Consider the following 27,997-nt stretch of genomic DNA (forward strand, 5'->3'; position numbering starts at 1 on the left):
CTCTGTCAGTGCGCCCCAGGGTGGCTGTGGCTACAATGTAGCTGCCATCACCAGTGTGTGGATGACTGAATGTAGTGTGAAGCGCTTTGGGGTCCTTAGGGACTAGAAAAGCGCTATACAAATACAGGCCATTTACCATTTCAAGTTAAACAGCTGATAAATGTCACAAGTTTTCAATATTACAGCAGTTCAGCTGATATCTGATCACTAATCATGGTGGCTAAAGCAACCTGTGCTATATGTCAACATGCAACTATTTCTTCATGCAGGAAACAAGAAATCGTCCTCCCATAATCAGCGATGCCACAGTGAAAAAGCCCACAGCTAAATCCACATTTGTAAAATCTCATCTGCTCCAACAGGTCAAGAAAACAGACAGATCAGAAAAAGATGACGTCAAATTCACTCTGCATGAACAAACCTCACAGCTGGAGTAAATCACCGGGAAGAACCTAATTTCCAAAGCTAAAAACACACATTTACAGATTCATGTTCTCCTCATCGTTATTCATTTTAGACTCGTTTACACCAACGTCCTCCAAAAAGGACCAAACAACAAACCCAGAAAACTGGAAATTCATTCGGCTGCTTTTTGATCGATCATTTCACGTGAAGTCATCTTTAACTTGTGACCCTATCAGACAATAAAAGCTTGTAAAATCCTGATTTCAGCAGCACATGCAGCGTGATGACATCATAAATGTGCTAATGAGCACAGATGTCACTGGAGCAGACTTTAGCAGCTTTCTGCACTGAGGACAGAGACGGTACATCTTCATACATATCTGTGCGTGTGACATCTCACCTACAGCAGAACATTTAGCACAATCTGCAGAAAAACCACAATACATATGCATTAGCATTTAGCCAACAGACACACAGGCCTGGTTTATTCTAATCGTATCTGATGCAGGGACGCTTTTTAATAACAGTGTGTGTGTGTGTGTGTTTCCTGTTGCATGAAAGTTTCAGTGCCTGCAGCTTTGTGTCGTCTCTCTCCATGACTGTCTATACTTTCACATAAATTACTGCATTGATTTGTCTGCTTACACTATATATCTGTGAGTGAGTCCATGTCTGTGTGTATGTGGCTCTGCACACACATGCATTAAGTCAGCCTGAGTCTGCCTCTGTGTGTGTTTGTTTGGGTCAGCAGTGTCAGCTTTAGACACTGTTTGTCTGTGGGGATTGTAGGTTTAACAGCGTTAAGCCGACAAAAAGTCCTCGACTCTGCAGAAAACTGTTTTCCCTGCTGGAAAAACTTCCCCATCAGACTGACTGTCCAGACCTGATAGGAAGCTTTCCGACCTTGGAAAGAACTTCAAAACACCCAGAAGAGGAATGTTAGCTACTTTCAGCACATAATTACAGTGAGGATTCATTAGGCTCCAAAAGTCCATCCAAAGCAATGCTCGTGGTTTGGCAACTTTTCAGTTTTTCCGCCGCAGCTAAAATGTTTTTATTCGGCTGATTTCGCCGCGTCCTTTTGTTATTTGTGATTTCTCACGCTCGGCGCAGAACAGAGCAAATGTCCGAATGAATTTAGAGCAGAGGGTGGATGTTATACTGCAGCATTTCTCAGATAGGGTGGGGAGACCAGGACCACCCACAACGGTGTGAGACGTTTTATGGAACCTGACAAAAATATGCAAATGTATGCAAAGATGGTTTCTGGGTGAGGAATTCGATCTCCCATAAAAATAAGGAGCAAGCGCATCCTCAGAGCACGGAGGATTTAACAGGTAGTGAGATAAAAAAAAGAAATCACCAAAATTTAATCGAACATTTCTATTATTTCACCTTCGTCACTATGAGCGGCGGTTATATTCACATGCACTACAATAATAAACACGAGTCTGTGGGTCCGTTTGACGTTCGTAGCCACGCAAAGGTCTTTGCTCCTTAAACTCTATCAAATCCATCCACTTACAGGAAAAGCGGTTTGCATAGCTCGCTCCTCGTGCTGGTCATTTAACGTTTAAATGGGTTGCCACGACGATGGATCAACAAGAGGACAAGCTATTAAAAAGGCTTCATTGGTGTGTTTGTGTGTGCGCTTTTTTTTATTAAACTGAGCTGGGAAAACATGACAGAGGGGATGATGGAGAGACGCATTATGTGAAAACGAGTGTGAACAGTGCGCTGCTTCACCTTTAAAGGACAGATGAACTGTTAGCCAGAGCGAGAGCCGCACAAAGATTAAAACACTATCAGGAGCGCGAGGTAAGACGAGCGGCGATCATAATTTTGGTTATCGGCTGTGTTTGATCTGCTTTCACACTCGGCACTATAAACTGTGCCGTTCCTCTATCTGGGTGCGTGTTTGCTTTTAATGAGAGTGGTGCACAGATGCCCTTCCACCCAGCCATGCTGAGGCTCTGTGAGTGTGTGTGGACAGCCCCATGCCGTGTGAATCACTGCCCAAGGATCTATTTTACAACAGTGGCCGTGTACTTAAACGTGGCGTTGTGATTACACAAGCATGCATACACACAAACAGCTGAGGTAAGTACTCCCAGGGACCACACCTGACATTATGGGCCGTGCTTCTGACTTATGAAAATAGCTGTCCCATCACCGACCGCTCAGGACGGGCTCCTGTTGTCCAACCCCCCCACACCCTATTCTTCCCTAATGGTTGGAGTAAGAGCAGCAGAGGAAACCCCCACAGCCCCGTCTTAGTGAGACAAAGGAGCATTTACAATCGTACAGAGACAGGAAGATGATGAGGAGTGACAACAAAGAGGAAGCTTTGGAGGTTAACATGTCTGTGTGAAAGAAAGGAAACCACTTGGCGTCCACGACACATTTAATATACAGAACAAATCTCTGCAGAGAGGCTGGTTGGAATCAGGCAGTGTACTCTGGCTCATATCTGCCCGTCGCTGCCGTTCAACAAGTAAAGCGCTAATGGCGCTAATAAGGATTTCCCAATTAAAGGTCTGCACATGCAGGGCAAGCTGGCATGTAGGTGATGTGAAATCCACAGCAGGTGTTGGCGGCACAGGGTTTGTTTTCCAAGCTTACAAGTGGTCACGGGCCATCGTGTTACATTACGGGTCCGCGGTGCGAGCCGGGCAGCCTTCTGTTCATGTGCCGAGGATCCCCACATGAACACAGAATTGCTTTTTGGCAACGGCCGACAGCAGAGTCGCAGCTGCCGTTTTACAACACACATTAAAGAAAATACTTTACGTGTCAGGCTGCACTGAGGATCTCTGACTGGAAGTAGGGAATGTGCTGATCCCCTTTAATTTTCTCAAAAATCGACAGTTTGCCTTATAATCCGGTGACCTTATGTATGGATTCTGGTTGTGCTCACTGACCTCGAACCGATTTGATGTGCTACACAGTGCTCAAAAATCTGTCAAAAATGTTTTAGTCCGACTTTGGTAAGCTACGAAGCCGCACCGCTTGATGGATTGTTGGAGCATTGCGGCTACTGTAGTCAGGAGCCAACTTCAGTCAGGAGATAATCCATCCACAATACGAGGTTAGTCATTAATATACTGCAACAACATGGGAATAGAGCAGCTGTGAGAGAATTCAACAGTAATGAATCAATGGTACAGAAGTGGAGGAAGCAAGAAGAACGAGTTGAGTAAAGTTTGACTTATCTGACTGTTTTGTTTCGATTAATGCGCCTTATAATCCGGTACTTAAGTTAACTTACAGTGGGGCAAAAAAGTATTTAGTCAGCCACCGATTGTGCAAGTTCCCCCACTTAAAATGATGACAGAGGTCAATAATTTGCACCAGAGGTACACTTCAACTGTGAGAGACAGAATGTGAAAAAAAAAATCCATGAATTCACATGGTAGGATTTGTAAAGAATTTATTCGTAAATCAGGGTGGAAAATAAGTATTTGGTCAATAACAAAAATACAACTTAATACTTTGTAACATAACCTTTGTTGGCAATAACAGAGGTCAAACGTTTACTATAGGTCTTTACCAGGTTTGCACACACAGTAGCTGGTATTTTGGCCCATTCCTCCATGCAGATCTTCTCAAGAGCAGTGATGTTTTGGGGCTGTCACCGAGCAACACGGACTTTCAACTCCCGCCACAGATTTTCTATGGGGTTGAGGTCTGGAGACTGGCTAGGCCACTCCAGGACTTTCAAATGCTTCTTACGGAGCCACTCCTTTGTTGCCCGGGCGGTGTGTTTTGGATCATTGTCATGTTGGAAGACCCAGCCTCGTTTCATCTTCAAAGTTCTCACTGATGGAAGGAGGTTTTGGCTCAAAATCTCACGATACTTGGCCCCATTCATTCTGTCCTTCACACGGATCAGTCGTCCTGTCCCCTTGGCAGAAAAACAGCCCCATAGCATGATGTTTCCACCCCCATGCTTCACAGTAGGTATGGTGTTCTTGGGATGCAACTCAGTATTCTTCTTCCTCCAAACACGACGAGTTGAGTTTATACCAAAAAGTTCTACTTTGGTTTCATCTGACCACATGACATTCTCCCAATCCTCTGCTGTATCATCCATGTGCTCTCTGGCAAACTTCAGACGGGCCTGGACATGCACTGGCTTCAGCAGCGGAACACGTCTGGCACTGCGGGATTTGATTCCCTGCCGTTGTAGTGTGTTACTGATGGTGACCTTTGTTACTTTGGTCCCAGCTCTCTGCAGGTCATTCACCAGGTCCCCCCGTGTGGTTCTGGGATCTTTGCTCACCGTTCTCATGATCATTTTGACCCCACGGGATGAGATCTTGCGTGGAGCCCCAGATCGAGGGAGATTATCAGTGGTCTTGTATGTCTTCCATTTTCTGATGATTGCTCCCACAGTTGATTTTTTCACACCAAGCTGCTTGCCTATTGTAGATTCACTCTTCCCAGTCTGGTGTAGGTCTACAATTCTTTTCCTGGTGTCCTTCGAAAGCTCTTTGGTCTTGGCCATGGCGGAGTTTGGAGTCTGACTGGTTGAGGCTGTGGACAGGTGTCTTTTATACAGATGATGAGGTCAAACAGGTGCCATTCATACAGGTAACGAGTGGGGGACAGAAAAGCTTCTCACAGAAGACGTTACAGGTCTGTGAGAGCCAGGGATTTTCCTTGTTTGAGGTGACCAAATACTTATTTTCCACCCTGATTTACGAATAAATTTTTTACAAATCCTACCATGTGAATTCATGGATTTTTTTTTTCACATTCTGTCTCTCACAGTTGAAGTGTACCTCTGGTGCAAATTACTGACCTCTGTCATCATTTTAAGTGGGGGAACTTGCACAATCGGTGGCTGACTAAATACTTTTTTGCCCCACTGTATATGCACAGTCAGAGGAGTCGCCCCTGCTGGCCAAAAGACAGAATGCAGGTTTAAAGGCTTTAGTTTTGCTTGAATGAATAATGTATGAGAGATGTAAATGACATCATCAGAGGCTGTGCACAAAGCTCAGTCCACATGCACTTTCATCTGACCGCGCAGACTACCCGCATGTCTGCAAATAAGTACGACCTCAGAATAAAGACCGTATCTTTGAGTAAGCGCGGTTCATAGCACAATTCATAGATAATTGGCAAACTTTCTGGAGGAAACCTGGTCTTGTTAGGAGAGACGGCATCCATCCCACTTTGGATGGAGCAGCTCTCATTTCTAGAAATATGGACAAATTTATTAAACCCCTCAAAACATGACTATCCAGAGTTGGGACCAGGAAGTAGAGTTGCAGTCTTACACGCCTCTCTGCAGCTTCTCTCCTCCTGCTACCCCCCCCCCCCCCCAAAAAAAAAACCCATCTCCATAGAGACTGTGTCAGCTTCCAAAAAGACAAAAAACAAACTAAAAACCAGCAACAAACAACTTAAACATAAACAATTACAAAGAAAGAACAATACAGTATCCACATCTGAACCAAAGAGTAAAACAGTGAAATGTGGATTATTAAATATTAGGTCTCTCTCCTCCAAGTCTCTGTTAGTACATGACTTAATAATTGATCAACAAATTGATTTACTCTGCCTTACAGAAACCTGGTTGCAGCAGGATGATTATGTTAGTTTAAATGAATCAACACCCCCGAGTCATTCTACTTACAAGAAATCTCGAAGCACAGGCCGAGGGGGAGGTGTGGCAGCAATTTTTCACACCAGTCTATTAATTAATGAAAGACCAAGACAGACTTTTAATTAATTTGAAAGCCTGATGCTTAACATTGTCCACCCCAGCTGTGAAACTCAGAAACCAGTCTTACTTGTTATCATCTATCGTCCACCTGGGCCTTACACAGAGTTTCTCTCTGATTTCTCAGACTTTATATCTAATTTAGTTCTGAGCTCAGATAAAATAATTATTGTGGGTGATTTTAACATCCATGTAGATGCTAAAAACGACAGCCTCAACATGGCATTTAATCTGTTATTAGACTCAATTGGTTTCTCTCAAAATGTAAAAGAACCCACCCACCACTTTAATCACACTCTAGATCTTGTTTTAACATATGGCATAGAAACTGAACATTTAACAGTGTTTCCTGAAAACCCTCTCCTGTCTGATCATTTCCTGATAACATTTACATTTACAATAATTGATTACACAGCAGTGGAGAGTAGACTTTATCAAAGTTGATGTCTTTCTGAAAGCGCTGTAACTAAGTTTAAGAATATAATCCAGCCACTGTTATCATCGTCAATGCCCTGTACCAACACAGAGCAGAGCAGCTATCTGAACGCTACTCCAACAGAGGTCGATTATCTTGTTAATAATTTCACCTCCTCACTACGTACGACTCTGAATACTGTAGCTCCAGTGAAAACTAAGGCCTCTAATCAGAAGTACCTGACCCCGTGGTATAATTCTCAAACACGTACCCTAAAGCAGATGACTCGTAATCTGGAGAGGAAATGGCGTGTCACAAATTTAGAGGATCATCATTTAGCCTGGAGAAATAGTTTGTTGCTTTATAAGAAAGCCCTCCGCAAAGCCAGAACATCTTATTACTCGTCACTGATTGAAGAAAATAAGAACAACCCCAGGTTTCTCTTCAGCACTGTAGCCAGGCTGACAAAAAGTCAGAGCTCTGTTGAGCCAACCATCCCTTTAACGTTAACTAGTAATGACTTCATGAACTTCTTCAAAAATAAAATTGTTATCATTAGAGAAAAAATTACCAATAATCATCCCACAGATCTAATATTATCTACAGCTACTCTTAGTACCATTGATGTTAAGTTAGACTCTTTTTCTCCAATTGATCTTTCTGAGTTAACTTCAATAATTACTTCCTCCAAACCATCAACGTGACTTTTAGACCACATTCCTACAAAACTGCTTAAAGAAGTCCTGCCATTGATTAATTCTTCGATCTTATATATGATCAACCTATCTCTAATAATCAGCTATGTACCACAGGCCTTCAAGGTGGCTGCAGTTAAACCTTTACTCAAAAAGCATCTCTAGACCCAGCAGTCTTAGCTAATTATAGGCCAATCTCCAACCTTCCTTTCATATCAAAAATCCTTGAAAGAGTAGTTGTCAAACAGCTAACAGATCATCTGCAGAGGAATGGTTTATTTGAAGAGTTTCAGTCAGGTTTCAGAGTTCATCACAGCACAGAAACAGCTTTAGTGAAGGTTACAAATGATCTTCTTATGGCCTCTGACAGTGGACTCATCTCTGTGCTTGTCCTTCTTGACCTTAGTGCAGCATTCGATACTGTTGACCATAATATCCTATTAGAGCGATTAGAACATGCTGTAGGTATTACAGGTATTGCACTGCAGTGGTTTGTATCATATCTATCTAATAGACTCCAATTTGTGCATGTAAATGGAGAGTCCTCTTCACACACTGAGGTTAATTATGGAGTTCCACAGGGTTCAGTGCTAGGACCAATTCTGTTTACATTATACATGCTTCCCTTAGGCAGCATCATTAGAAGACATAGCATACATTTACACTGCTATGCAGATGACACCCAGCTCTATCTGTCCATGAAGCCAGATAACACACACCAATTAGTTAAACTGCAGGAATGTCTTAAAGACATAAAGACTTGGATGGCCGCTAACTTTCTGCCTCTTAATTCAGATCAAACTGAGGTTATTGTACTCGGCGCTGAAAAGCTTAGAAATATGGTATCTAACCAGATTCTTACTCTGGATGGCATTACCTTGGCCTCCAGTAACACTGTGAGGAACCTTGGAGTCATTTTTGACCAGGATATGTCCTTCAACGCACATATTAAACAAATATGTAGGACTGCGTTCTTCCATTTGTGCAACATCTCTAAAATTAGAAATATCCTGTCTCAGAGTGACGCTGAAAAACTAGTTCATGCATTTATTACTTCCAGGCTGGACGACTGCAATTCATTATTATCAGGCTGTCCAAAAAACTCACTGAAAAGCCTTCAGTTAATCCAAAATGCTGCAGCAAGAGTACTGACAGGGACTAGAAAGAGAGAGCATATTTCTCCTGTTTTGGCTTCCTGTTAAATCCAGAATTCAAAATCCTGCTCCTCACATACAAGGTCTTAAATAATCAGGCCCCATCTTATCTTAATGACCTTGTAGTACCATATCACCCTATTAGAGCACTTCGCTCTCGCTCTGCAGGCCTACTTGTTGTTCCTAGAGTATTTAAAGGTAGAATGGGAGGGAGAGCCTTCAGTTTTCAGGCCCCTCTTCTGTGGAACCAGCTTCCAGTTTGGATTCAGGAGACAGACACTATCTCTACTTTCAAGATTAGGCTTCAAACTTTCCTTTTTGCTAAAGCATATAGTTAGGGCTGGACCAGGTGACCCTGAATCCTCCCTTAGTTATGCTGCAATAGATGTAGGCTGCCGGGGATTCCCATGATGCATTGAGTTTTTCCTTTCCAGTCACCTTTCTCACTCACTATGTATTAACAGACCTCTCTGTATTGAATCATATCTGTTCTTAACCTCTGTCTCTCTTCCACAGCATGTCTTTATCCTGTCTTCCTTCTCTCACCCCAACCGGTCGCAGCAGATGGCCCCGCCCCTCCCTGAGCCTGGTTCTGCTGGAGGTTTCTTCCTGTTAAAAGGGAGTTTTTCCTTCCCACTGTCGCCAAAGTGCTTGCTCATAGGGGGTCATATGATTTTTGGGTTTTTCTCTGTATCTATGAAGCGCCTTGAGGCGACTTTTGTTGTGATTTGGCGCTATATAAATAAAATTGAATTGAATTGAACTGACATGTGCGAGCATGTGTGACACTCGTGTGCAAAGGCGTTCGAGTCACAGCAGTGTGGTCGAAAGGAAAAATGATGATGAAGCTGCTAAACCTTCAATAAACACCAGCGAGATGTCACATGAGACAGAGAGCCAGAAAAAAAGAGGAAAGAGACGTGATACCCTTCTCGGCTGCTCTCCACTGGGATGATGGCAGCTCCTGCAGAGACACCAAGCTGCCGAGGAGCTTGTGTGTGTACATGTGTGTGAGTGTGTGTGCATACACAGGTCTCTGAGGGTGTAACAGATGGGGGATCTACTGTAGAGACTCTGTGAGGTCACATTGGTGACAATATCAGTGAGACGTAACACACACACAGAAAGACAACAGACTGCAAAGACTGCAGTGGTGATGGATGAGGGATTATCAGAATGAGGAAACTGTTCAATAAAGTTGTTTTGTTTTGAATGTGCTCTGTCACCAGTTGCTGTTTACTGATTTAAATGTCACTGTGTGTCTGTGTGAGTGTGGAGCATCTGCTGCTAAAAAAGCATGTTTCCTGTTGTGGAAAGGAGACGAGCAAAGAGAAGACGGCCGTGGAGCTCGACGAGCAGATGACAAAAGCAGAACGACACAACGAGCCTGCAGGAATCAAATGTCGACCAATCAGCCCCACAGATTTCTATCCAAAGTGAACTTGTGAATGGTTTGTATTCATATTGTCATCTACTGTGTCAAGCATACATAAGAGGTGGGGGACATGAATACTGAGACGCCGTCCCCAGTTCTGGATTGTATTTACCACGACGGGAAGCTTTCACCTCACTCAGAAAGATGTTTCTGTTTTCTCGGCTTTTTGACTTGTTAAATAGAAACGTTCCCAAAGGTCCACTTTGATGTTTAATCTAGCAGGAGCCATTCAAAGCATACCTTTATGAAATCACTGCGAGTTTGAACACAACAGGGGTTTATGTTTGCAATTTTACACATATTTCACAGATTTGGATCAATTTACACGACTCGTCACATCCACAGCTTACTCTGGACCCCTTCATGTTTCAACCCACTGAGTCATCTTTAAGCATCATTTTTCAGTGCACATTCTGTAAACCACAAACCGACTAAATCATGAACGTCGTGAAAGCACATCGAGGAGGGGAGGAAACAAAGTCACTAGCACACTGTCAGCAATTCCTGTAGTTTCTCTACGGCAGGGGTGCCAAACATAAGGCCCGAGGGCCAGAATCAGACCAGCACAGATTCCAGTCCAGCTCTCTGGAAACTGTGCAGAGGGGCAAAAATTTTGGACTCTTGTTTTACAGCTTTTCCTGCTGATAAAGACCTTACACCAGAGTAATTAAATAATAGATAAACAACTATTCAATAAATGGGTCCACAGTTTTTTAATGGTGATTTTTGTAAATTAAGAGAAACTTCCTGCTTTATAATCAGCGGACAGTCAAAGAAATAAGCTGCTAGAACTACTTCTTAACCCTGTGAGACCCAAACCATCAAAAACAGCTCGAAAATTCATATTCTTTGGAACTGAGATGTTTATGAACCCTTATAACAAAATCCCCATTTATTTATTTTTGCTGTATCATGTTGTTTTTGATATCTTTTTATTATATATTTCTTATATCACATTTGATTTGGGTGTTTTTGGCAACTTTTTGTTAACAACAGTGTTAATTTTAGACAAAAAAAAGAGTTTTGTCCATAACATTTTGAAACTATGGCAAGTATTGATCATGTTGAAGAGACATAGGTCTCAGAAACTCGTGTAACCCTATAACGCCATCGTGCTGACAGTTCCTTCATGTATTGCAGCAGCATTTCTCTAACATGTAGAGAAACAGAGACGTGCTGGTGAAACTTCTTTTTCTTACACCATCACATCTCCGGGATTAAATGTGTAGTTAAACTGCTTCACTCTGACACACAGAGGAGTTTCAAGCTCTCATTTTCATAACAACTCTTTGCAGGTGAATTGGACGAACCACGCAACCTTATTGGCAAGTTGTTGATCATCAGACACAGATTGGTTCAAGCCGTATAACCCAAAGCCTCAAAATATGGATTATATTATGATTTCATGATCGTGCATGGCTGCAGCTGCCCTGCTCTCTGCTGCAGGATTCAGCACTGTTGCAATGAAGAAAAAGGAAAGCTGAAAGACGTTTACCTATTTTACTTTATGACCCAAAATGTTTTAGAGGCCTTTAGCAAACTGGCAAAGGGTAAACGAGGAAGTCGTCAGTGACATGCATGAAAAAATAAACTGAACAAAAGAAGGGGAGGGAGGGAGAGAGGGAGGGAGGGAGGGAGAGGGAGGGAGGGAGGTGTGAAAAGTCTGGAAGCAGAAAAGAGCATCTTTGTCTCAAACATTAGTTTCAAGACACTAGCCAACTCAGCAGGCGTATGCTTGTTCATGTGCAGAGAAAATTAAAGAAAAAACATTGCTTTATGTTGTTCGCAAGTGTGTGTGTGTGTGTGTGTGTGTGTGTGTGTGTGTCCGTACAGAGAGCCAGCACAGCAGGATGTAAACTTGCTATACTGTGGAATGTGTATTAAGATGATTTTATTTCACAGAAAAGTGACTTTGAGTGAGAGTGTGTGTGTGTGTGTGTGTGTGTGTGTGTGTGTGTGTGTGTGTGTGTGTAGAGCTGGTGTAATGTCTTTGTTCTACAGCAAGCGCACACATTAGCACACAGCACCAGATGGTGGGCTAAAATGAGACAACGGAAGAGGGGGAGGAGAAGATAGACAAGATCCTTCCATCATTTCATCATCATCCTTCGACTGTTTCCTCTCCAGAAACACAAACACACTGACATAAATAAAAAAAATCGGAAACTTCAGTCATATCACAGTTTTAACAACGATGCAGGACGCTTTAGAAAATAGCTGGAACTGTGTGGAAAGAGTTTTACACGACTCCAGGTGTTTTTGTGCTTCAGATGATGACAGTGCAACGTTGTTTCTTTACATTAAATCAAGTCTTTTGATTCCTAACGAGTGATGGGAAATGTTATGCTTATCAAGCACTAAAAAATATTAAATACATGATGTAAGACTTTATTATCCGGCCCACGACACAAGGTGTAATTCCCCTTTAATTAGGTGGAATTTCAAGGAATTTGAAATTACAATGTAATTATATTTACCTATAAATACATTTAAGTACATTTAAGTTGTGCCTAATTTCTGGTTCTTTTACAGGAAGTACACGTGAGTCATTCTCAGTACTGCATCGTTTCTTGGAAAAACATCATTTCCCCATCTTACACATACTTGTACATTTTGTGGAGGTTTGTTCCAGGAAACGAGACGCTTCTTGACTTTGCTCCCTCATGGGTCACACAGACAGAAACTTTCATGGTATTTATTTTTTATTGTTGGAAAGGGAGAACTTCAACATCAACATTTGTAACGCACACTTACCCTGTAAGATGGGAAATGCTGCTTGGTTTTACCATAAATTTTCACACAATTATTCCATTGTTTCTTATTCTGGTGCTCCTGCCTTTAAGCCTTTGTAGGCAAATATAATTACATTGTAATTTCAAATAATAAACCTTTAAACTCCGTTTAATTACAGGAGAAATACACTCTTAGTTGTGAGCAGTACTAGAAAGTGTTACCAGAGCAGAGCAACAGATAAAAAAATAATTACGATTGTAACAAAAACACCACCAGATTCTTGATACTTTGTTTCTTTGAGCAGTTATTTTGTTAACTATATTCCAAAAATAAGGAAAAGTGGCACCAGCTGATGGACTTACAGGTGTACGAGGCTTCTGTTTCAGTGCGCTGGTGAGGGTCAGCCACGCCGTCCTCGGCCACGGCGAGTCGAAGTTTGCAGAGCTGTGCGAATGCTGCTTAAGTAAAATAACTTTCCAGAAAAGTGGGACCATCGTTCGGTTAATGAGGCGCGATAATATTATTAGACTTTCACTGTTTTAGGGGTTTTTTTGTTGTTGAAGTGATAAAAATGTAACTGCAGTGGAAAATACGCCGTGTTTATATCACCAGCCACAGAAAAGTGATTATTTTATGCCAACGCACATCTAAAGTGCAGAAAGCATGAAACAAATACTGCTGTTACACTTACAGACAAAAGCTGGACTGCAACTACATGTTTCCCCATCAGCATCGACCCCGTCTTTAATATGAACTTTGATCTTCTGATGATATTTCTAAATGATCTGTAATTCTGCCGATACCTTTCTGACCCGGCCTGTAAACCATCCACTCTGTCACACTGTACAATTTTTTTATTATTACACAATTTCTTAATTTTTTAAAAATTAATTATTTATTTAATTTTTTGTAATCAATTATTTAAATTTTTTTGCACATTTTTTATTTATTATGTATTAATTATTTTTATTTTGCATTAATTGTTTTATTTTTTGCACACAATTTTTTAAAACGTATTTATTTTAATAATTATTTATTTTATTAATTATTTATTTTATTTTGTATTCATTTATTTATTTATTTATTGTTGCACACATTTTTTAAAAATTATTATTTATTTTATTAATTGTTTTTAATTTTTTATTTATTAACTTCTGAAATAATTTTTTGGGGGTTTTGTTTCTCTACTGTAACTCTAACTAGGAACCCATCAGCATCAACCCCGTCTTTAATATGAACTTTGATCTTCTGATGATGTTTCTAAATGATCTGTAATTCTGCCGATACCTTTCTGACCCGGCCTGTAAACCATCCACTCTGTCACACTGTACAATGCACTAATTAAACACAGAGACAGGCACTTTAAAAGCACTAGTCCCTTTTAAAACAGCTGAAACAGCTGCGCTTGATGACTACCACCGCCCTGAAATCCCTCGCCCGCATATCCACACGCTGTTCTACACTTCAGCACATTAAAATTTCAATCGAGGAGTGTGTTCACAGCTCCATTATGCAAAACTGTAATTGTATTTGCTGCTCTTGAAAAGTGTTGTGACTGCTGAATAAATACCACCAGCTGTTAATTAGACAGAGGTGAATTCTAGTGGGGCGGACGGCCCGACAGGACAAGTGAAGGAGACAGAGAGACATTCGAGGGGAGAAAGGAGAGGGAGGCAGAGGAGAAACTCTATGAAATACTGCACATTCAAAACCACACCCACACAGGCCAAACTGAGCAAAAGTGAAAGTGTGTCCCAGTTTCTGTGTCAGCAGTCCAAACAAACTCACACATTTCTGTTTATTCACATATCTGTTAAACACATTAATCACAGATCTGTGTAATGGGGCTGTCAACACTCTCTTCTGCTGGTTTTATCACCACATCTGTCCTTTGTTGCTTTGATATCATTTGATATCATCGTATTCCCTTAATTTAGCATCAACTACTGAAACTACAGTTGCCAGTTCTCACAGTAAAGCAGTAAAACATCTAATAAGATGCGTTTTATAAGATGTGCTGGGCAGACAGACTAAATCAAACATTGTGACAAATATGAGGCTTCACTTCCCTCTACAGTGATGAAGGTGTAAACGTTACAGTGAAGTTCATTTTATATAATCAATAGCTCGTAAACATTTATCTTTTTTGTCCATTTAAAGATGTGCTTTGTGGTTATTTACTTCTTTAACAGGTCATAAGAAGTCCGTTCAGTCATAAATGGTCTGAACCTTCATTAACAACACAATGAAATAAAGAGCTGCCCTTGAATCGAGCCTGGTTTATGTTTCTCTCCAAAAACAGAATTCAGAGAACAATACTTGACCTATGGGACACTGTGGGGCATCGATGCAGAAGGACAACACTTTGGTGTTTGTGCTGAGTGAGTGTGTGAAGGAACAACCAGGACCAACGGGAGTTTAGTTTCCTGAGCAGGGACTTGAAGCTTAACTCACAGGAAAGACTATCAGGGTAAAATGTATTATTTCCATCTTCAGTTCAAGCAGCAGTTTTGGTTCTGATGTGTGATTTCAAATCGATTTCACAGGTTTATCAGCATTCATCTCCATTTTCTGTCCAGGGAAGCATATGACTATGACCACCTGCTCTGACCCATCCAGGGATTTGTCCAGAACATCCCACAGCCGCTCGACTGGACTGAGATCTGGGGAACGAGGAGGCCAAGTCAAACACCTCACACTGCTGTTGACTTGAAATGGCCAGTATGACCTCAGGTAGGGCTGCTCGATTATGGCAAAAATGATAATCACGATTATTTTCACTGAGATCTCGATTATTTGACGATATTTATTTAACAATAACGATGTGTTGAATAATGACTTTAAAGATTGTCAAAAATAATATAAAATAGTGCAAATCCTGATAACAGTGCAAATGTTTGCAATATAAGAAATAAATGAAAAATGTAAACATCTATGTTTAGTGAACTTTGCAGTGTTGCTCTGTGGTGCAGCTACGACACTGTAGCAAAGTTTACACACTGTGTCTACTTGATCCACGTCTGACTGAACCCATAATGTTTCCACACCACTGAAGTTTTTTTTACCTCTTTTCAACCAACAGCAGTCACTCTCCTCTCCAAATAACTTCTGCTTAACTTTCCGAGCTTCCCTCGGGTCCTCTTAATCAGCGGTCCCCAACCCCCGGGCCTTGGACCAGTACTGGTCCGTGAGTCGTTTGGTACCGGGCCGTGAGAGTTGAGGCTCAGGTGTGAAATGTATAGTTTTCAGGGTTTTTATCGGTTTTCAGTGTTATTTTGTTATCGTTTTTATCGTTTACTCGGTTTTCCTGGGTCTTTTCACGTGTGTTATGAATAAATCTTCTTTTTTTCGGTACCGGTACTACTTTTATTTTGTTGTATTTATCCGCGACACCTTAAAGGCCGGTCCGTGAAAATATTGTCGGGCATAAACCGGTCCGTGGCGCAAAAAAGGCTGGAGACCGCTGCTCTTAATTGTTGTGACGCGTGTTCGAAATGCAGAGAGGTGCGCTCGATTCGCCACACGGAGCAGCGCGAGAGTAAAGCACGAGGGAGGGGCTAATAATCGGCTCAGTCATTTTTAATGATCGTTGAAAGCCCAGATCGTAATCGTGATTAAAATTCGATTAATCGAGCAGCCCTAACCTCAGGACTGGTTATCCTGACCTCTTCACCTGTTGGCGGTCAGGATGTTATGTCTGATCGGTGTACTCGGGGTATATAAAAAAATCACACGCTCACACGTGTCGTCCCACCTGAGCGTGAGTGCACGCTTTGGACTAAATAACTCGATCAGTGTTAAAGTGCAGTGTGCACAGGCAGACCCTCAGTAAGTGCAGCTGAACATGTTGTTGTTGTTGTTTTTACACCAACACACCATAAAGGAGAACATAAAAACAATGACTCACTCCACCTTAAACTGGTTCACGACTGTTTTCTTTGCAAGTATATTATTATCGCCCAGTAGAGCGATTCTGAGTAGACACACAACAGGATGACAAGTGCAGACATTCAGGAACACATCTCAGAGAGGTATCCTCGGCAGACTGTCATGGAGTTCAGACATGCGTACATGGCGAGTGATCACATGTACACGCACAAACACATCGCCCCGCTTCCTGTCTGCACAAACAGAGTTTCCTATGGGGCTCAGGGTCACAAGCTCACGTCTGTACGTGGAACTTCCCGGCAGCCGTTGAGGAAACATCAGTCGACGCGAGTGGAAAGAGACACAAGAGGGAGAAAGGCATAAAAAGCAACATGAAAAGGAAGAAGACGTAGGAAAAATGAAGCGGCGTTGTGAGACGGGCGGACCGGAGACAAAAGCAAATGTAACCAAATGAAAAATGTGATGTCTGTGCAGCTAAAAAGGATAGTTATCACCATCTGCGACAGAGCCACAGGTGTGCAGCACAACTAGGATGAAAGCAGAAGGGAACAAAATAACAAAACATTTATAAAATGAGTCACGGTGTCGAAGAGCAAATATCCTAAAAAACCATCAGGAGACAACAAAGACGAAAAGAGCAACAGTTGCGATTATGAGCCGTGCATGCAAAACAGCTAATCATGCAAAGTCAGAAAAAGATGGAGAAATAGAATCAAAGTGGTTTAAAGACGTCTTTATTGTTAAAAGCAGTGATGAAATTCAGCACAAACAATGCAGCAGAGGCAGACTGGAAGGAAAGACCCGGTAATCTGAATAATGTCTGCTTCACAACGGCCTCAGCCGAGTCGTCATAATGACGTTATCTGAAACACTCAATCACATGACTGCTTAGTTAAGTTAAAAAAAAAGGAAAGGCAATATCACTGAACAGGAAGTGTATCATCTTTTAGGTCACGCATCATCCGGGCAAGTCTGTTGATCGGACCAAAAACAACATTATGAAAACAAAATCGTTAATAAACAGCCGGACAGCGCCCCTCCCCGCACGTCTTTCACTGTGACTGGCTCTTACCATTTCTCTGGGTAGGAACATGTCTTCCTGCCGGAGGAGCACCAGAGACACGCTCTCGCCCTGCCGCGTGCTGCGCAGCATGCACACCAGCTCCTCCTGGCCCACACCTGTGATATCCACACCGTTTACCTACAAACGCACACACAGAGTCAGAACACCACCACCATCGTCCCCATCCTCCTCCTCATCGTGTTTTGTTATTCTGGCTCAGACTGTTGCTTCACCTCGAGTATGCGGTCTCCAGACTGAAGGCGTCCATCTTTCACCGCAGCCCCGCGGGGAAGAATGTTTTTCACTAGAATCGGACCGGGACCGTGCACCGAAGAATCTCTGGTCACTACAGTAAATCCAAGACCTTCTGGACCTACACACACACACACACACACACACACACACACACACACACACACACACACACACAAATGAATGAAGAGGTGAATTATAGCGAGTAGCCACAAGTAACAGCTCTTGGCCTATCCTGACACAAATATCCTGTGTAGCTGCCCTTGCTTCTCTATTTTTATTCCCCGAGACTGAGTGTACAAATTTTACACTATAGCCTTCCTACACACACACACACACACACACACACACACACACACACACACACACACACACACACACAGGACCTAAACCACTCTTGAAAACTCAAACAGTGTTGTTGACTCAGCTCCTGACTACATACTATAAGTGTGATAATTCAAAGCCTTAAGAGATTGCATGCGTGCATGTGTGCGTGCATGTGTGTGTGTGTGTGGCTTTAAACCCTTCAGCTACAGCCGCAGTTAGAGTTCCTGCAGGTGTGAAATTGTTTAAGGTTTGTGGAAAATGAGGGAGAGATGAGAAAAGGGTAAGAGAGGAATGAGTGAAACAAAGTGGAAACAAAGAGTGAATGTTCCAGAAACGGGGGTGATGAATATTAAAACACTAATCAGTGAAAAACATGTGCACAAAATGTGCACGAAAGCATTCATACACATGCATGCGTGGACAAAAAGGCCACACACAGACGCAGGGACTGGTTGAGCGCTTTATAGACCTCATTAAGTCTAGTCTCTTTAGCAGCGCTAAGTCAGCAGTTTGGACCAGTATGAATTCATATCAGCAGAAATGAACAGATCAATAAAGACTTAATAGACCCTGAAGAGAGCGCCTCGGGAAGACGGAGAGAGGAAGGGTGAGAGGAAGGAGTCTAAGCCAGAAAACAGTGAAAAAGGAAACTTTTTATGGAGAGACAGCAGGAACATCTGTAGAGACATGAAGAAATATTACAGATGCTGATGAATAAAAATCCAGAGTCACAGATGAGCTTCAGAAAAAAAACTAAAAATAAAAGAGACTCTCGTCTAATTTTACCTGAAGCTCAAACTGAGAACGCACACGACTCCTGAACAAAGAGCTACAAAAAGTCATATTGACAGAAAAATGATGAGTGAGGCTCCGTTCTGTACACAGGTGTGTCGCACCTTTCTTTAAATCGATCCTTAGTCTTCGTCCTCCTCTCTTATTGGCCATCAAGCTAGAGAGGGCGGGGCTTTTCTTCAGGAGGGGGCTCTCACTTTTCCCCTTCGGGGTCTATTTGAAAAACAAGCAGCAGTAAATTCATTGTTTCACATTTCAAAACCCCAAATAAGAGTGTGGCATTTATTAAACAATATATCTGTTACAGCAAAGTCGAACACACGCTGGTCACCTGGGAGTCGCCGTAAAAGCAGCTCATAGAAGCTGCTTTAAATTTAAAATGTTAAACTTTCTAACAACCATCAAACAGGTGAGAAAAAGATCTAAACGTGCTGGAAAAAAACAGTATTGATAAAGTCTGCGTACGGACGCGTGCGAGTCTGGAGAACATCACATCTGCATGACAGGAAAAGATAATCAGCTGCTGCTAAGAAACTGCTGCCGCTATGCCAACTGTTTTTAAATGTCAGCCATGTCACCATGGTGATGCTGACGACAAAGTTACATCTGTTTGTGTTTTAGGACAAAATAACACAAAGTTTGAACCCGTTTCTACAATTACAGCATCTAAAGAATTTAAAGTAACCCAAAAATAAAATGTGTATATGTAGCACTCGAAATAACAGACCATGGGAAATATGGTCTGTCTTTAAGGAGGAGGCTGGAGAGAAGTTAGCACTCGCTCTAGAAGGAAAGGTGAGGAGACCGAAGCACAAGCCCGGGCTGTATTGTGTATTGTGCTGGCCTGTGCACACATTAATCATTAAAACTGCAAACTTTTTACAGCGTGCACGACAGATGCAAAGTCTGTGTCGGTCTGTGGATGTGCAGCAGAGGAACTTACACTAAACCCCGGCTCGAGGCCGGCCGTCTCTTCCGCCAGCCGCGCGGCTGAATTCTCCGAGGGTTTAAACACAGGTTTGGCTTTGACAGGAGGCGGAGGCTCTTTGGTGTTTCCAGTTCGGGGGCTGCCGGTGGGACCGTTATTATTGCCAAACAGCTGACCAATCAGACTCTTCTCATAGCGCTCTCTGTTGAAAGAAGGCACGACTTCCAGGCGCACAACCGGGGAACGCATCGCCTGACGGAACACATCCTGAGATCTGAGAGGACGAAAACGAGGAGAAAGTTTGACTTAAGAGTCGAGTAAAGTTTGTAGCACATTACGTGCACTACAAGTGGCACACGCTGAACGTTAAAAGGAATCATGTCATTAATCACAATTACACAGGAAGAGCAGTTATCTATCTCTGACACAGAAACTAATTACTGAAGGGTAGATAACTCAATCAGGAGAAAGATACAAAAAGACACATGGTATCAATATGATTATGAATGACAAAAAATGTCAATTAATTGGTAATTAATATAAATGGGATATCTGATTTTTGCAATTCATCTTAAAAGACTTTCATTTCTAAGACTGGCTAGTGCTGCTCTGACAAGCTGATGTATAATCAGCTAAACAGGAGTTTAAACTAATAGCAGATATGTTCTTATTTTATATTTCTGTGTGCAAAGGTTAATTCTGACATAAAGACATTATAACCTAACCTGAAATATAACATGCGCACATTTTATAATGTGCCACTGCTTACTGCTGGCTGTTCTGTGCATCTTAATGTTTTTTTCAGGAGTAAGACAGGAGACAACACCGAGCCATGACACCTGTGCAGAAGGCCATCATAATCTCATGATCTATAAAAAAACATCATTTTGCAGGGGATTCGTCTATATCAGATCACAATAAGTAAGTTAGGGGAACGGTTGTGTCAGAAGCTGCAGTACACACCATTATTCTCCTCAGATAACTGACAGAGCAAATCCAGTTTATTAGCATTTTATTGGGTTACACACGTATCGTTTCCCTCCCAGATTACGAGCGCATTATAATGATTAGAAATAACCGTAACCAGACGCTATGTTTAGAAAGTCCTGTGTGGAAGCTAATAAATCACGTATGGAATTATAATGATTCTTTAACTACTTAAAGATCCACTCAGGTGGGGAAGTTTCCACGTAGAAGAATCAATCAATAAATCAATAAAGAGTCAGCTGTCATGGAGTACACTCACTGAAACACCTGCGTTCTTGTTTATTTAGTTATCTTACTATGAAAACATCCAATCTGGGACAGCAGTGCTTAGATTGTCACAGAGGTTCGGTTTATAGAACAACGGGGTTTCCTGGGATCTCATTTCACACCCAGTCGTCTTTCCAGACTTAAGGCTGTCATCTTTATGTCCTGAGTGGGGAGTGTGTGTCACTGTCTCCCACACTGCCGTTGGTCTGCACAAACACGGTTCATCAGTCCTCTGAGAACCGCAGAAAATCTTAAAATCTGGGACTGATTTCGGTGCCTTTACTCTTTGGTCTTCCAAATACTTCAATCCAAAACAAACATCAGCGTTCTGACTTTCTGTGCCAGCAGAAACTTCAGTGGATCTCCCACAGTAACATTAAAACACTTTCCACTGGACTTCACGACACGTCCATGCTAAAGCCGTGTTAGTGGGAATGTGTCTATGATAAGTTGTCTTCCTGTGCTGGGCTCTGAGGAAATATTATTTTTGTTCTGTTGTTGAAAATTAAAACCACAGTTTGATGGTTTTTTTCTAAAAACATCTGGGAACACCTTTTTTTACGAGCAACATCAGACGCAGCCGTAAGACTGGCTGCTGCTAGCATCAGAGAAACCACTCTGTGCAGCTGTGCTCAGCAGATCAACATCTCAGAAAGCACAGCACAATGACCACGCCCGGCTCCTTTCTCGTCCTGTCGTTGAGTGAATTTCATTGCTGTTACAGGGTCAGTGCTTTGTCCTCCATCACTGCGAGTCTGTTCCTGAGTGCAGAGAGCAAACGTCACTAAATGTGGTGTGAAGCAGCTCAGTTTCCACTGATGAAGTCAGATTTGGCAACAACCGCATGAAAACTTGGACTCCACAGTCACAGCTGATGGTGGGGGTCTCCGTGCTGAGAACGTTTTATTGGAACATCTTGGGCACTAATATCAAATCAATCATGGTACCAATTAAAAGCCTTTATGGATATTTTTGCTGACCACACGGATTTCTTATTGCCGTCTACTAATAGACACTTTCAGCATGTCACAAAGAAGCAGTACAGTCAAACTGGTTACACTAGTTACTGCTAACCATATCTGATATCAGGAGCTCAGCTGATAAATCCGCATAATTTTCAATATAGACCAACATCTCAAAGGAGGCTTCCAGCATCTTGTTAAATCTGATACCAGAAACTGGGGCTAATGTGAGAGTAGGGCAGGCCCACACCACGTTAGAGTCCCCCTCTGTGAATACATACATGTGTAATACACATTCACGGCAAACTGACTGAGCATCATATCTGCCAGGACGCAAAATCACAGAGAAAACTCAGAGACTTCACAGGACATCCAGGAGAGCTGAACATGTCAATTCACTCATTCAGGGGGAGTATTGTAATATTGAATAATACTAATTATTAAACTCTCTAATATTAGCAAACATGACCATAAAAGTAGACCTTTGTAGCCCTCATGCCTGCTGGCGGTTCATGGAAATCTGTCCTTTTATATTATTATTACAAATGTAAATCCAAAGGCCAACATCTGCATGGTGTACGATACAGGAAGTGAGTGGGTGCGGTTCAGGTAAGGGGCTAGGGAATGTCCCCACTAAGATATGAAAACGAGTGTGTGTGTGTGAGTGTGTGTGTGAGTGTGTGTGTGTGTGTGTGTGTGTGTGAGTGATTGCATAGTGGACAGATGAGAACATGCACATTTGAGTAAAAAAGATATTCTAATCGAGCGGGCTTCCCCTAAAACAGCTGCCAGACAGGGACAATGACTGTGTGTGTGTGTGTGTGTGTGTGTGTGTGTGTGTGTGTAGACATAGCTTTCAGGGGGATCAGTGGACTTTCTGTGGCCCACTTACACGTATTTTGCAGGATCAAGCTGCATATCACAATATCACACCTGCCATGACAGAACAATACTGAGAGAGCATGTGTGTGTGTGTGTGTGTGTGTGTATGTGTGTGTAATACAGTCCATTCAACTTTGTTAATGCTGAGAAACAGACTGACAATATATCACATGTAAGATTAAGGGTGTAATACAGGAGAAAAACTGTCCGTGTGTGTGTGTGTGTGTGTCGGCGAGTGCACAGGGGGCTACACACCTGTCTTTGAACAATAGGTACAAACCTCAGCGGTGATAATCCATTTACCTACAGTACAGCATAAAATACCTCACGCGTAATCTCATTACCACAGTGAACACTGGACAGGAACTGTTGTGTGAACTGAATACACAGTGTAATGTGTTGTAATCAATATAATATCCGCATCTGTGCCTGTAATCTGTGGCAATTGTTTTTACGGGTGTCTTTTATCATTTTAATACTGTGTAATCACATTACATCTCTAAACACTCGTGTTTATGTAGCCCTGTTCAGGCTTCAGGTGCACCGTGAGCAAACTCCAACATTTGATCTCCAATGTTGAACAAATCTTTCCTTTAAGGTATGACGTGGAACAGCCACGCAGAGGCCAGCTTCAGCACACACACACACACACACACACACACACACACACACACACAAAGAGATTAATCCAGAAGCAGCTAAACATCTGCCAAGTGTTTTTCTGCATTTCTTTGGATTTGCAGTGCTACCTCACAGAAGGTGAGACAGCAGGGGAAGACAGGTTTATACTTTAGTTTAGTTTTTTCATTAACTTGGTAACTAGGGCTGCCACAAACGATTATTTTGATAGTCGACTAGTCACCGATTATTTTTGCGATTAGTCGACTAATCAGATCATCATCCATTGGACGTAAAACGTACAGCTTATTGCACCAGCAGCATCTGCTCTTATATAACTATCATTAGCTTACAGCTTTAAGTGTTTAAGGTATGTGCTAACTAAAAATAAAGACAAGATGATAGTTTATTAAATTTTAATGACATTTGCAGATTGTTTCGGTGAAGTTTAATAAACTCCTTGCTATCTAAAATATAACAGGACACCGGAGTAAATTCTCGAGCATCTCACACTTCTGATAATCAGCTGTCTGCTTGACGTTTATTCAGCTGTGTAAAAACTATAACTTTAATCTCAGCCAAACCGATTTACTCAGGAACAAATAAAATACTAAAAAAAGCCAAACAATAACATTTTTAAGTTATCTAAGTGACTTATATATCATGTTTAACCTGAGTAGCGAAAGACAGCGGTGGGTTTGAAAACGATTTGCCGGGAGTCCGGTGGTCTCACGGCTCTAGTTAGCCTAGCCCCCGGCTAGCTATCGAGCTAGTGGCTAACAGACGTCTCCGAAAACGTCGGAGCGCTTTTGAAAATGTGGTGTCTTGATAAACTGAGCAGATATTTGAGGTTTACACAGCTACATTCTCGCCTGAAAATATGTTAAACGTTTATTTTGTGACCCAGAAAGAATAATAAGAGTAATATTAAAACTAACTAGCTGCCGCCATTGTTGGAAACTGAGCTGGGCCGCGCTATGAATTCTGGGACACAGCTTCTTCTTCTTCTTCCGGGTTTAACGGCAGCTGGCATCCTTGTACATGCAGTGCTGCCATCTTCTGTTTCAGTCTGTTATTACACTCTTAAATCCTACTACTTATTCCTGCGTCTTTTGGGATCTTACAAAGCTTCAAACGACGCGACGACTATTGAATCAGTCGTCGACGATTTTGATAGTCGACGTAATCGTGACTAGTCGACTAATCGTGGCAGCCCTATTGGTAAGAATACCACAAATTAATGTAATTTTAATGTAAAATCCAAACCTACTTTTAAAGTTCAATGCGATTATATTGCTCCATTAACCAAAAAACACAGAAGAAACAGCCGCTCCTAAACGTAAAGCAGTTCTTTCTTGGTCCGTACACAACGTGGACATTAACTGTAACATGATACGCTGTGTTTATTTATTCTACGGCTGTGCATTTATTCTAACACAGATCAACAGAGCTGTACTCACTGGCTGAAGGTCTTGTCCAGGAGATCGGTGTCGTTGATTTTCACGATGCACTCATCTTCCTGAAACAGGCCGTCCTTTCTGGAGCGGCTCTCTTCCTCCACTCCACGGATGTACAGACCAAGAGCCCTGACGGAGAACATGCAAGAACAGAGCGAGAGATTAAAGGACGTTTTCCATGCACAGGTTCACAAACGCACAGAACTTTTTGCATGCAGACAGACGAGTTTCCATATGGTTTACTTTACCACAGTTATGGTCATTTTATCTCCAAGCTCCACTGTGGGTTTCTACTATAACTTACAGTCCTGTGAGAAAGAAAGTTTTCACAAGACTCCCTGTGGTCCTGTGAAAACACCCTGACTACTTCCAAAGGAATGAAGAGAGTAACTGATCATCAGCAAGTGTGAGCACCTCTATAAAAACAGAGGTTTGCTGGTCTGGAGCTTTTAAGCACGTGCCAACACGATGCCAGGGAGGAAAGATGTAAGCAATGAGCTTATAGATGCAACTGCTGCCGCCCACGAGTCTGACAAGGGTTATAATGTCATTTCCAAATAATTTGATTATTCATCATTCTGCAGTGAGAAGTGGTAGATATTCAAGACAGATGCTAACATTCAGAGGGCTGAGCATCCCTGAAAATCCACCCCAAGGTCAGACTGTGCTGTTCTCAGAGACATCGCAAAAAACCCAACAGCTCCATCTCAGACTCGACAGGCCTCAGTTAGCATGTTAAACATGAAAGTTCATGACAGCATAATTAGGAAAAGACAAGTGTGGCGTTTAGAAGGGTCGCTAGGAGAAAGCATGCAACACGCCAGCATGGTTTGGTTTGCAAAGTTGCAAAGACTCGAGATCAGGCCGAAGAGGAGATGTTTGGCTATAACACAGCACATCAGTGAAGCACAGCAACGATAACAACTGGAATTTTATACAGAAACAAATCCTGTTTCTCACAAACAAGTCATAAGATCAGCGTACAATCATGATTTAGTCTGCGCTTGACTGTGATGATGTAGTTTAAATGCATGCTTCTATATCCGCCTGATTCTGTGCATCGCGGTGCATTACGACTCATCACAGGTGATTCTTCTCTCACTCACCATTGTGTCTTCTATGAAAATGTGGGAGCAGCATTGCATGTTGTTTATTTAATCGCTGCTGCAAAGACTGCCTGTTTACCTCGGCTCCTTGAATGACTTTAAACACAGTAGTAACAATGTCAGGACATCTTAACGTTATCTGTATTATATAAACACCTTCAAACTTGTAATATGTAAGAAAATGGCAACAGTTCAGTACTCCGGGTCCTTAACCTGAACACAAATACAGCGTTTGATGATGATACTGATGCGCACAAAAGACTGCTGCTGCAAAATGCTGAAACTAGGTTAAAAGGTAACAAAGAGATGAGTGTGTGAAAAAGGAAAAAACACCGTGGAGCGCATGATGGGGAAAAACAGAGAAGGAGGAATTCGAGCAGGAGACTGGTGAGGTCAGGTGAGTCATGAGAACAGTCATAAAAAGTTATCCAGCTTTCCGTGAGGAAATCCCATCCACTGCCCGACTGTCATACACCCAAAGTAGAGCCCTGCATAGCTGTGCACTTATGTCTTCCTTTTCTTCTTTTTCCCCACTGTGGGAGCGTCTCTGGGTGTTTATGGAGTGCAGCGCAGCAAATAACAGGATTATGACAGGATGACTTTAGTATATGCTTTCTATGGTAATCTGACAGTTTCTTTGGGGGTTAAAGCAGAGAATTAGGGTTTAAGTAGAAGGATGTGTGTTGTCTATGTTTGTGAGCACAACTCACCGTCCGCTGAGCGACGAGCAGTAGGGAACCACGTGGATTCCCAGGGGGCTGTCCTCTCCCAGGATCTCCACCATTCTGGTCAGGCTGCGCACACACAGTGAACACACACATACAGAGAGGAAGAAAACAAAATAATACAAGTTCAGTTACTCTGAAAGGAAGGGTAGCTTTGACGTAGCACAGCGACAAGAACAACTGAACTACTTCAGTTGTTGCACGAGACGAGAGAATCAGGAAAGTCCTGAGAGAACAGAAATCAAGATAAAAAGCTTAGATGTGCCTTAAAAAGTATCCAAATACAGACAGGTTAATCATCAGGCATGACACAAAATAAAAGGATTAAATGTTAAATGTGCAGACAGAGAGAAAACAGCAGGGCAGCCCTCACACACATGTGGTACCACCAGAACAAAACCCGGTGCCGGTCTGGGGAGGAAAAGTTTGGAGAAGCGCTATCCAAGATTGAAACGCCATTTTCCACGGATCCGTTTACTGAGCTAAAAATACTTTTTGTCAAGGACTTAATCCATGTCTGCAAACCCAGGCGCAGAGGAGGCGATGCCAACACTCTAATCAAAGTCAATAAAAGTGCAGATTGCTGCTGTGTGCGCACGACTGTCACAACTTTTATGTGGCATCCTTCTCTGAGGATTTCTGACTTGCTTTCAGTCTCTCAGTGTCTCTGTCTAGCTTCGATTATTCAAGTATGTATCTGCTTTACATTCTGCCTGTGTTTTAATGCATGTGTGTGCTGAAGTCTTTGTTTGTTTGATTAGTTTATCTATCAGCGCACAGCCATTAATCCTCTCCTGACCTTCTCTCTGCTCCCTGCGTGCATGTGTGCATGTTTTTAGAAGCCAGTTTGTCTGAACTTGGTTTTGTGCTTTTGTTCTGCCCTCCCCTCTCCGTCTCTGACTATCTGTTCGTTTCGTCTCCCTCTCTCTCTAGACCATCCATCCATTCGTAAACCCCCCACCCCCCCATCAACTGATAGCAGCACAGATGCTGATAAACTCCAGAGAGGGTTACTGATGATGCTGGGTGGCAACAGGGAAAGATGCAAAGTGTAGAAACAAGTTCTCCCTCTCTCCTTGTCTCAGACACAGACACACACACAGAAAGCTAATGCTGCCTCATCGCTACTCAGCAGATTTGAGTTTAATCCAGACAACAGGAAGTGAGGGAAAGAA

The 27,997-nt window shown here is 42.3% G+C and overlaps 1 protein-coding gene across 8 annotated transcripts in view; it reads right to left on the minus strand.

Moving 5' to 3' along the window:
- Positions 1-27,997, minus strand: part of LOC146501131 (partitioning defective 3 homolog B-like) — a 269,394-nt gene that overhangs the window by 152,753 nt on the left and 88,644 nt on the right. For all 8 annotated transcript variants that reach the window (XM_085136428.1, XM_085136430.1, XM_085136429.1 and 5 more), the window contains 6 exons: positions 26,808-26,891; positions 24,995-25,120; positions 19,834-20,092; positions 18,995-19,103; positions 17,753-17,892; positions 17,529-17,657 (listed from right to left, as the gene is read on the minus strand). In XM_085136428.1, the coding sequence (XP_084992554.1) occupies positions 17,529-17,657; positions 17,753-17,892; positions 18,995-19,103; positions 19,834-20,092; positions 24,995-25,120; positions 26,808-26,891 (847 nt within the window). The remainder of the gene's footprint in view (positions 1-17,528; positions 17,658-17,752; positions 17,893-18,994; positions 19,104-19,833; positions 20,093-24,994; positions 25,121-26,807; positions 26,892-27,997) is intronic.

This window comes from Neolamprologus multifasciatus, chromosome 16 (assembly GCF_963576455.1).
Source record: "Neolamprologus multifasciatus chromosome 16, fNeoMul1.2, whole genome shotgun sequence".
NCBI classification, from domain to species: Eukaryota; Metazoa; Chordata; class Actinopteri; order Cichliformes; family Cichlidae; genus Neolamprologus; species Neolamprologus multifasciatus.